General features: G+C 35.5%; 1 protein-coding gene across 1 annotated transcript in view; it reads left to right on the forward strand.

Moving 5' to 3' along the window:
- Positions 1-4816: 4816 nt before the first annotated feature.
- The window catches only part of LOC131162347 (glycine-rich cell wall structural protein 1), a 42720-nt gene continuing 34981 nt past the window's right edge, over positions 4817-12555 (forward strand). The window contains exon 1 of the mRNA XM_058118712.1: positions 4817-5165. Within this exon, the coding sequence (XP_057974695.1) occupies positions 5018-5165 (148 nt within the window). The 5' untranslated portion in view covers positions 4817-5017. The remainder of the gene's footprint in view (positions 5166-12555) is intronic.

A 12555-nucleotide genomic window follows, 5' to 3' on the forward strand; every position in this document is an offset into this window, starting at 1 on the left:
CCTATAAGAAATCAAGCCTAGTGAGCTACGGGGCTAGGATTAGATATTATAGTTTACTGTAAGTGCTTGCAAGATATTGGGTTTATTATGTTTTGTTTATTTTGGGATGTAATATTAATATTTGGAGATAGTTATGTAACTATGGTGGTTTAGAACTCTGGTAAAGTGTTTTATGGTTTGATGTATTTTTGATGATTGTTTTAATTCAATTATGGAAAGGCATACTAGGGACCTCCTTTTGGGTTTGGGTCACTATAATTATAGTCATCCACTAAAGAACCAGAAGATTTTTTAATCAATTAATTTTGTGTTTGGGGCGTGACATTTACACTTTGGCATGATTGTCTTGGACATCCTAGAGATGTAATGATGCGAAGAATCATTGAAAATTCACATGACCATTCACTAAAGAACCAGAAAATTCTTTAATCAATTGATTTCTTGTGTACTGCTTGTTCTTAAGGGAAATTAATTGTCATTTTAATGAAGTAGTATTCCCTACATTAGGGGGAGCCAACATGAAATCACATGAAATGTCATGAGTTTATCTCATTTAGATTCTCACACAAATCAAAGTGAACTTGAAGTTCAAAAAATTATCCATTTGCAAGGGATAACAAATCAATTACCAGATTCTTTTGCAAATACCAAGGTCATACTAAAATCTTATATATACTTGTTGCAAATATTTGAGTACGTATTGATGTCCCTGAATGACAATAGTCGGCTAATGAACCTAAACCACAAGTTAAGTGTGAAAGGCCTGTTGGTGCAAAAGATAAAACTCCCAAAAGGGGAAAATTGAAATCTGTAAACATTCAAAGGTGGATAATTCATTCAACATTCATAAACCCATTTCTCCTAAAAATGAAATCCCTATTATAAAACCTCTTGAAAAGGAACCTTTTGAAGAGAAATCTCCTGAAGAGAAAACTCCTGAAGAAACATCCCTTGAAAAGGGACAGGTACCTGAAAATAATAATGAGATCTCAATTCATTACATAGGAGAAATGCGGGATAGAAATAAAGTTGTTGTCAACAATACATTTGCATATGCAGTAGCTATGGATATTACCATAAGTAATGAGGATCCTAAACCTAAATCTGTTCATGAAAGTCAAAATAGAAATGATTGGCCAAAATGGAAAGAAGCTATCACATCAGAATTAAACTCTCTATCAAAAAGAGAAGTTTTTGAACCTGTAGTCGAGACACTAGAAGATGTCCAACCCATTGGATACAAATGGGTATTTGTGCGCAAACAAAATAAAAATAATGAAATTACTCGGTATAAAGTAAGGCCTGTGGCACAAGGTTTCTCACAGAAATCCGAAATTGATTATGAGGAGACATATTCTTCCGTAATGGATGGAATCACATTTAGATTCTTAATTGGGCTAGCAGTCATTGGATGACTGAGTATGCGTCTTATGGACATAGTAACAACATACCTATATGGATTGTTGGATAATGAAATTTATATGAAAATCCTTGAAATATTTAAATTGCCTAAAACAAAACTCATAAATTTATAATCAATTAAACTCCAATGTTATTTATATGGATTAAAACAATCTGGACACATATGGTACAATATATTAAGTGAGTACCTTGTAAAAGAAGGTTTTATAAATGATCCAATTTGTCCATGCATTTTTATTAAAATATCAGAATATGAATTTGCTATAGTTGCTGTTTATGTAAATGATTTGAATTTAGTTGGGACTCCTGAAGAGCTCACTAAAGCTGCTAATTATTTTATAGCGTAATTTGAAATGAAAGATTTAGGAAAGACAAAATATTGTCTTTGCCTATAGATTGAACACGTAAATGGTGGAATTTTTGTTCATTAATCTGAATATACCAAAAAGGTATTAAGGCAATTTTATATGGACAAAGTTCATCCTTTGGGATCTCCAATGATAGTGCGATCACTTGATGTTAAGAAAGATCCATTTCGACCTCATGATGAGGGGGGGGGGATTTACTTGGTCCTGAAGTACCATATTTAAGTGCTATCAGCTCTCTAATGTATTTGGCCAATTGTACAAGACCCAACATTGCATTTGTTGTAAATTTATTAGCAAGATACAACTCTACTCCTACTCGCGTGACATTGGAATGGAATTAAACACATTCTACGCTATTTGAAAGGTACATCTAATTTTGGTTTATTCTACTCATTTGATTCTAAATCTCAATTAGTAGGACAAATAGATGCTAGATATCTATCTGATTCTCACAATGCTAAATCTCAAACTAGATATGTATTTCTTTATGGAAAAACTGTTATATCTTGGAAATCAGTAAAGCATACGATTACAGCAACGTCCTCAAATCATTCTGAAATACTAGCTATCCATGAACCTAGTAAAGAATGTGTGTGACTTAGATAAATGATTTCTTATATACAAGCAAATTGTGATCTTCAATCAATCAAGAATATTCCAACAGTGTTATATGAAGACAACGCTACATGTATAGTTCAACTAAAAGGAGGATATATAAAGGGTGACAGAACATGACATATCTCTCCAAAATTCTTCTATATACGTGAACTCCAAAAGAATGGTAATATAAATGTTCAGCAGATCTAATCAAGTGATAATCTTGCAGATTTGTTCACCAAAAATTTGCCTACTACAATATTCAAGAAATTGGTTCATCTCACCGGAATAAGACACTTTAAAGATCTTAGTAGAAGTAGTTACTATATGAGTGACATTCAAGGGGGAGTACTGCGAAAAATAGTTTATAAAAAATGTGGATGTCACCCCATCTTCCACCACTTTGGTTTCCACCCCAATAAATGCATTAGTATCCATATTGCCCTATAAAAGGGCACCCTACCCCTCACATTTGTAAGATATATCTTTACATGCTTGTATAAACATTACATGTTTGAATACTCACTTGCATGCTTGAAGTAAGTGGGGTATATAGAAAGAAGAGGAGAATAAAGAGAAGATAGAGATATCTTGTACAAGGCCGATTCCATATCATATTGTAATTCCTTCCGTGATAGTGAAGTTTTGATCTCATCTGCCCGTGGAGTAGACATAGCCGAACCACGTAAATTTCTGTCTTATCTCTAATTATTTATTTTCCTATTTATTTTTCTACACCTTTTATAACAATACTATTTTTTATTGCATAAATTTTATAATAAGATATTTTAAAAAACCTTGATGGCTCGACGATTACGATGTTCGGTACCGTAGCTTATAAATGATGTTACAGATGATCATGAGTGCATCCACACTATTTAGAGAGTAGTTTTATATGTTAGTGAATTTCTCCAAAGTGCATACCTGGGTTTGACCACTACTTGATAGAGAAAATCTCACTTAATGATGATAATGTTTGATTTAATTTGAATGACCAACCAGTAAAGTTCAGTATTTAGATCGCACAATTCAGTCATGAGGCTAAACATGACTTACAGTTAACAGACCTAAGAGAGATTTTAAAATTATAATGGTGGTATCAGAGCAAAGGGGCGTGGGGCCCCAATTTCTGGGAACTCTCGCTTATGAATGATTGTGGCGAAGTAGGGCTTTCTGCTCGGGGGCTTGCTGGTTTAGGACAGTCAACCCCCACTCACAGCGAGTGCTCTGATAGGTGCCTGTTGTTGCCACGAGTGTAAGCCCCAGAGGAAAAGTTTCAATTGTGGTATTAGAGTAAAGAAAGATGTTTATAAAGCAGGTATAAGAGAAAGTATTTATATATACATATATATGTATATATTTATTTATATATAAGAATAGGGCCTATAGTTAATAGGCTAAAAGGAGTTTTTTTTTATAGATCATTATATATTTATGTGAACAGAGTCATTTAATAGGCTTAAATGATAATTTTGAAAGAATATATATATATATATATATATATATTAAATGTAGATTTGAAGCTATAGTTTTAAATAATATTTATTACAAAATTATGATACAATAAATCTCATCTTAGCTATACACTGATATAATCTCTCTTACTTACTGAACTTCGTCTCATGCCAATTATTATCAAACATTACAGATACATTGATGACCATACTGGAAATCAGAGTGGCGTAGCAAAGTGCGAGCGAGATTAGAAAGAGTTATTTAGAATAAATATTAAATTGGTTATATTTTTAATGTTTTGAAATTTTTAAAGATGCTAATTTTGATATTGGAGATATTGTTATTATAAAGTTGTTTAGTACTTTGATATATAAAATATTTGAGATTTATTTACTTTCACCGTAAATTATTTATAAAAAGTAACACCCTAAATCCACATAAGATATCTTTCTTTTTAAAAAAATTACATGGAGCCAATGAACTTCAAATCATTCTCTTTCAATGGAAAAATATTTAACAATTGTATTATAGAATCAAGATATTCACTTATGGTATTACAAATTTTGAAATGTAATGAACTTGACTTCAAAAACTTTAGTAAGTAAAAAATTGCTGGAGTTTTCTCACATAAAATGTGACATTCATTTGTAATAATGGGAATATAAAATTAGAATGAAAGTAGTGACAGAGCTTCAACTTTATTTTTGGGGAGGCCTACCTGAAATAATACAAGCATATTTGCAATATATGTGTCATTTTTTAAAATTGGAATATATCATAATAGTATAACCTAATTTATTATATGTATTTTTGAAGAAATGTTTAAAAATTAAAAGGTGAAAAGTTCATGATATCAGATATTTGGTTTCGTATTGTACTAATTTTTTTTATTGTACTAATTTTTTTTCCTGAAAAAAGAAAGAAAAACAAAAAAATATATATGTATAAAAAAAGGAAATTGAGGAAATTCATACGGAAGCTAAATTTAAAATAGCGCTACCTAAGGTGGGGGTGGGGGCAGATCAAGTGATTGTTTGAAGAAAAGAATATATTCAGAAATTAGACAGAAAAGACGAAGCATGTTGAAAGGTTAAAGCTCCTTCACTCCAGCCAAGCTGAGGAAAGCAGGCCGGAAACAGGAAGGGCCAAAACCCAGAAGAGAGAGAGAGAGAGAGATGGAGGGCAGAAACGGGGGAGATGGGGAGGGGAAGGGGTTGCTGTGGAAGTTTCCGGTAGTGAAGTCCAAGCAACTGGGGAAGCTCGGCCCTGCTTTCGGTTTCGGCGCGGGCTGCGGTGTCGGTTTCGGCGCCGGCCTACTTGGAGGTATCCAGCTTATTTAATCGTTTCCCACTTTCTTTCTTACATGTGTTTGGTTGCTTTGAAAATGGAAACTCTGGTGTTCAGAACTTACAAAAAAAGAAGAAGAAAAGAACAACCTCAAACCTCTTTCTGCCCGCAATCCTCCCTCTTTCTTCTTCTGCATAAATGAAATATTCGAAATAGTTTGGTTCAGCTGAAGTGGGTGGACTCGCCGACTTTTAGCAACCTTGCCCATTCATGTTCTAGTTTCTTTTGTTTTAGTTTCCGAATGTTTCTGTTTCCATAATCCTAAAAACATGAAACGTGTTTGATTATCCTTCCTGCTTTCAGAATAATCTTCTAACAGAGACAGAAAGGATGTTTGGTAATTCTTAAACGAAAACTAAGCATGAATTTCACGTGAAATTAATAGAAATGCCAATGGTACATCCTTCCAATATTACTCTGAAGTTACTAGTACACCATATACGCCAGCCCACAATATGTAATACCCGCACAAAAAAAGTTTAAAAATATCGCATACTTCGTTTATTACCTATTTAGGTGTCCCCCAAGGTGGTAATCCCAATGTTGACTCTTTATGGGATCCTAGTTTTGAGTTTGGCTAGGAGGGTGGATGGGTGGAAACAAGCGTTTTTCACATTAGGGGGTCATATTACTCTTATCCAATATCCATACATATTTTCCCTCCATCCCTTTGTATTTTCTTTCTCTTCGTGCAGAGGCTTGAGAAATTAATGAGAGATTTCTTGTGGTCAAGTGGGGGCAAGGGTTGTAGAGATCATCTTGTAGGTTTGGAGACTTTTTGTAGGTCTAAAAGGGAGGGAGATTTGGGTCTTGGTTATTTGGTGTCCAGATGTTTCTTTGGTGGGGGAAATGGTTGCGGCACTTTCTTTTTGAACCTAATTCTCTTCGGCATAAGGTAATGTGCATTAAATTTGATCTACTAGAAAATGAATGAGCTAAAGCTAAAGTCAATATTACTTATTTGAGTCCTTGAAAGTTTGTGTCTCATATCTTTGATATTTCCTTCCTAAAGTCTAGTACTTGGTGGGTAATGGGGAGTGAATTCATTTTTGGGAGGACCATTGGGTGGGGAGATGCCTTTGGCTATTGCATTGCCTGTCTATTTTGGTTATCTAATCTTCATGATACCCTTGTTTTTGCTTTTCCTTTTTAGCAAGAGGATGGGTATTCTTCCTGCTTCCATTTTGGGAGAAATAATGAAAGAGAGATTCATGAGTTGGCTCATTTGACCAGTTTGCTTGACTCTTCCCATGCTCATTTGGGGAGTGATAAAAGGGGTTTGGAGCTTAGATCTTTCTAGGGAATTTTTTCTCATATTTGACTCGTGACTGTACTATGGATCCTTTTCCCTTTTATTCTTTGATTTGAAAAGCTAAAGCTCCTCAGAAAATAAAAGCTTTTGTTTAGACCGTGATACTTGAAAGAATCAATGCCAATGTTTTGCTTCAGAAGAGAATGCCTAATAAGATTGTGTTACCCCAGTTTGCTTGACTCTTCCCATGCTCATTTGGGGAGTGATAAAAGGGGTTTGGAGCTTAGATCTTTCTAGGGAATTTTTTCTCATATTTGACTCGTGACTGTACTATGGATCCTTTTCCCTTTTATTCTTTGATTTGAAAAGCTAAAGCTCCTCAGAAAATAAAAGCTTTTGTTTAGACCGTGATACTTGAAAGAATCAATGCCAATGTTTTGCTTCAGAAGAGAATGCCTAATAAGATTGTGTTACCCCATGTTTGTGTCATTTTTTTGAGGAGTGAAGAGACTTTGCTTACATCTGTTTCTTCATTGTTCTTTCACTTTGGTTGTTTGGATAAATTATTTGGTATATTTGGTGAAATCTGGTGGCCCCTCTAGGTTGAAGGCTTTTTGTATTATTACATTTAGGGGTTTTGGCAAGGAAAAGGAAAGGAGAGCTTTGTGGTTTTTATGGCTATTATTTGGTGTGTTTGGTTGGAGAGGAATGGCAGAATTTTCAAAGGTGTGGCTACCACTAACAATTTGCTTTGGAGTAGAGTGGTTCATCTTGCCTTGTTGTGGGTGTTGGCAAATGGATATTTTTGTCATGTTTCTTTGGAAGACTTGCAGCAGGATTGGTTGGCTCTCCTTCATTGATTTGTTTTCAATTTTTTCTGTGATCATTGTCACTAGTTTGAGTAGTTTTTACTGATCTAAAGGGAGGATTTCTTATTATTGTTGCTTTTTCTTCTTTTCATTTTCTTTTCTACATTCTTCTCTCTTCTAATACAATTCTTTGTTTATCAACAATACTTACTTGAAAATTATTACAATGAGAAAAAAGATGAAAATGAATGGCTGTTAATCAAAACCCTGTTATGAAGTTTAGAGTGGTTATAATAGGAGAATTTGATAGTAGCTTTATGCAAAAAAAAAAAAAAAATGTTATCACAAAAATAACAATGCAAAATTTTTATGAATTCATAACAAGGAATTGATAAGAAATACTATTTCCAGGTTTCACTATGGAAATGTCTATCGCATTTCTATTCCATGTTTGATAGAATAACAAATAATTTTTCTTGAGTGACATCTTTATAAATTATTGCATCCTTACACTATTTTCACTACATTATCATTATATTTGATTTTATTCCTAGGAATAAGTATTTTAGGAACCAATCATGACCTTAGTGCGAAATAATAATGATTATTATTATTTATTATAAAAGAAAGTATATTAGATAGGGAAAAAAGAAGATACAGCATGTGGGGACAAGGAGTTCGCCAAAAAATTTGAAAAGAAAGAAATAAAAAAAAAAAAAACCAAAGATCACAGCATGAAACTAGATAAAATTAACCAAGAAACCCCTTTTCATGCCCTTTCTATCATAATTTACTGAACTCTTCAAATTTTCTAATTCTATTCAACCCTTCATTTTACAAATTTTGCCACCATCCAAGTGAACCTCATTTCCTCCAATATCACATAACTTTAAATTCGAATTATCCAAAAGATCTTGAGCTTCTAAATCCTCCTTAGGAATTTCCTCCACATTAGGCAACATTCCATCCACATGCTATGAATTGTTGAATAAACTATCATTTTCAAAATTAGACACTCCCTCCAAACCTTCTGCAGGGTAGGATGAAGATAAGATAAATCCACTACTTCGTCACAAGAATCAGAAGTGCACCCATATTGTTTCTCAATCTCATCCAACAATAACCCCCTATCACAGGCAAATTCACTCGAATCATCACTTTATGAATTTGAAATTTGACCCCATTTCTTAACCTCTCTTTCTTTCCTTTCTCCATTGCTGGACCCGGCCTCCTTCTTTGTAAGAGAGTCTTCCACTATGCTAATTTCTCCTCTAGAGTCTCTCCTTTAAAGCTTTGTCCTTGCCGCACCAAAATTTTCTCTCTTCTCATCAAACACCTTCCTCATCTCAATGCCCATACAATCTAACTTCCAGTGAGCATACACCTTACTGCCCTCAAATCTGTCAAAAGTGAGGATAAACCTTACTACCCTCAAATCTATCAAAATTCGGACACAAGATATCAATCTACCCCATGATTGCTCTTGGAGTTTTACATCTTACCTCTCCATTTTTTGAGCACTCTTCCGCCCTTTTTACATTTTTAATACCATAATCTAGTTTTAGCTCCGAATGATTAATAGATTGGGTATGTACCAGAGTTTGATCAGCCCAACTTAAAGTTTGGAGTGCTAGAATCTGAATGTGAAGTTTAACCTTGTTCCTCCCACTTCTTGTTTCCTGAGCACTAAAGACTGAAATGTTGTCCTTCCCATTCTTGAAATTTGGCTCTAACTTGTCTGATACCTCGTTTCCCCGTCCAGCATCCTGACCTTCACCATTTACCTTTTGAATAGGACCCAAGGAATGAGGACTTGCCCTAGACTCCTTATTAGAGCCCAACTTAGGCTTGCTCAAGTAAATGACTCAGCTTACATAAAAAAGAAATACCCTTCTTATCAATTAGTTGGGCTAGGTCCAAAACAAGAATCATATCTCTAGGTCCATACCTCTTTGCTTCCTCCCCCAGAATGTAGCGTAGTAGCCTTTGAAATGAATGACTGCTCTATCGAAACCCTAGCTACCTTCTTAAGCAAATCCAACTGGTTGACGAAGATTGCAACCTTCGGAGGTTGCTGACTGTTTGATGATTGGTTGTCCATTGTTGGTTCCGGCAGATTAACGGCAATTGGTGCTGACTTTGGAAGCTTAGCCTAGTTCATCTGAACTACACCGCAACACCTACAACACCTATCCTCCTTAATGGCTGCCATAATTCGATCTCTGGAGAGGGCTTGACGATTGCAACCCATGCCTCCATCTATATTACCTTCCAGCATGATCTGCCTCCACGATTCCAACCCAACCCTAACTCTGGGAACTTTCCCACCTTCGTCCCCTTAATCAACGACCCATAATTTGTAACACCCTTACGAAAACTTCAAAAACCCCCTTCGTTTGACCTAAAACCAACAATCCTTGGACAAGCTAGGAAACAACCTCTTTCGATAATCTAACCTATGTGTTCCGAACATATTTCTTCTCCACCACGAGCAAAGATGATCTCCCCTTGCCCTTGTTTAGATGCAGATTGAAGGATTTTCCTTCAATTTGAATCGTTTAGCTCGTCATAACCTAACCAATCTTCTTTGTAGCAAACGCACAAAGTGGGGGGGGGGGGGGGGCGAGGAATAGTATCACGAGGGGGAGAGAGAGGGGGTAAGAGATACAAATAGGGTCATTTCATGCACCCTCAATTTTCAATCATCTCAACAATAATAATAATTATTGTTATTATTATTAGTAGTTGTAGCAGCACCAACACTCAGTAGTTAATGATTGTTCTTCAGTTTTTCGAATACGGCCATAAAATCAATAATTTTTAATGGTATTGGAGCAATCTTTCCATGTATTAGTAGTACCAGCCGCAACAGTAGCACATCTCAATGATTAGTGATTTGTTATTTGTCAATTTCAATAGAAGTCATATTAGTCTTTTTAATCTAATCTTTCCATGTATTAGTAGTACCAGCCGCAACAGTAGCACATCTCAATGGTTAGTGATTTGTTATTTGTCAATTTCAATAGAACTCATATTAGTCTTTTTAATCTATTGTCTCATTTCCATTCATGTATTGCAGAGGCAATGCCAAAGAATGCTTCATATTTGCTCTTTATAAGCTCCTTGCTAGCTATCACACCCCCAATCGGTTATGTACTAGGGAGGTCTTGGGCTTATAAGGATGATTCGGGCTCTAGCTATTTGAGACGCCTTTTATAGGATAAAATTGTGATGCTAGTGGGTTAGAGTAGATAATACCCTGTTGGAGTTGGGTCTGAGACCTTATCCACCCTTGGCGTACTATCATGTGGTGGATCCTATATAGAGGTGTGGACTACTCTGAAGAGGACATCAGAGATCGGATGGTAGAGCATGTTAGGCCCCACATTGGATGTGTAGTAGGTAGATCATGGGCTTGTAAGGATGATTTTGGCTCAAAACCTTGAGGCCAGTGGGCTAGCAGACAATGGCTCATCGGAGTTGGGCCCAAGACCATTACACTAATCCTCTACTAACTCTGTTCATGTTTTGTTCAATTGAGGATCAAGAGTCAACAATTTGAAATTATTATATTTATTTATGCTTCTTTCTTGTGGTTTGCTTATGAATAAGGTTTTCTTCAAATGCATGCCAAAGTTCTTGTGCAGTAGCAATGTGTTGATACGTGTGAAATAGATCATCCGACATAGAGTTGTGAATATGAGCATGACACATGAGATTATCATTTTTCTATTTGTTAGTTGTGTGTGGGTTGTAAACTCTCTTCCTCTGCTTCATTCAGCTTGAATATTCATGAGAACATAAACCATTTTCAATGTTGGAGGAAGGATATGCATATTTTGTGAAGGCTAAAAGTTTCCTCCCTCAAAATTACCAATTTGATAAGATTGCCAATTTGAGTGTAGTAAGAAGAGTCATCTTCTTACTACAATGGTATGGGGAAAGATGAATTACTAGAAAATTTTTCCATAGCAGAAAGTGGGTTCAAAGCTTGTTAAGTATGTCTCATTCTTTAAGAGTTAATTCTCCACCACCATAAGCAGTGTGCACCAGGTTCAAACAGATTTTCTCTAGATCCAGGATACAATGAATTATTGTCCACTTGTTTGAACAGATGGAATTGACCCGCAAAGATTTGAGGAGAATCAAGATGCAATTCCAAATTAATTATCATAGCAGCGAACAATAATTTGGGAATGTCTACAGAAGAAAATAAGAAGAATTTGCTAGAAAAGAACAATTGCAGTATTTATCTCTATTTGCAGAATTTTATTAGTTTTACAATGCTGATTTTGTTGCCTAGTTATAAGCCTAATTATGCATCCTCACATGGTTATATCAGTTGGCCAAGTTTAAATCTGCACCATCCCATTTGACAGTTACCTTTAAATGGCCTAGATTGCACCTTTTGAAGACACCCATTGGATCATACTTGCTGGCCTCTGTGCAAGACTTGCAGTAGTTTGACCTACTGAATAGTTGGTCCAGTTGACTAAGAGAGTTTACATGTGAAGGGATAAGAGTGTCATCAAGAGCTGTACACTGACAGTGCTACATGCACATGTGCAAGCGGACAGTGCTAAGCATCTTCATTATTGGATTGCAGCCATGTGAGGCCCGCCATTTACCTAAAGACAAACATGACTCTGTATATAAGGCAGCAAAAACTTTCTTCCTTTTCCAAGAAAGGATAAACCCACTGTATGTTGCTTCTTATCTTTAGAACTGAAAACAAAGAAACTTTCAATTTGGAAAAAGAAAAATTACAACAAAAACAGCAGACAGATAATGGAATGACCCCAGATGCAAACCATTCATATTTGCAACATACCTGAGAATAGGGTTTGTGGGCTGGCTTAGGGCTTCTAACCCTAAAATATCACACTTTCATTTAGCAGATGGAGTTAACTTAGAGCTTTCTAATTTATTGTATAGTGCTGACTTCAGCAGCATGGCTTGCTGATGTCAGTAATCATCTTCCTGGTACCACTAGGTTTATCTTTTTTGATAGTGAAAGAAGTTTCATTATGATCAGGAACGTACGAAGTGGAGAGCAAGACATCCTCTTTAGAGGCTCTCTCTCCCGATTATGCGTGCTTTGTTTTGATTGCTCAGAATCTGCTCTGCATCTTTTCTTGCATTGTGATTCTGCAAGGAAGGTTTGGTACAAACTATTCAATTATTATTTGGAAAGAGTTGGGTTTGTCCAAGGAATGTGGAGGACTTTTTGGCAATGTCTTTTGTTGGGTTTGGTAGGAAGAAAGAAGGAATTGCATTATGGAATTGTGCTTTATTTGCAGTTTTT

The sequence above is a fragment of the Malania oleifera genome, chromosome 8 (assembly GCF_029873635.1).
Source record: "Malania oleifera isolate guangnan ecotype guangnan chromosome 8, ASM2987363v1, whole genome shotgun sequence".
NCBI classification, from domain to species: Eukaryota; Viridiplantae; Streptophyta; class Magnoliopsida; order Santalales; family Ximeniaceae; genus Malania; species Malania oleifera.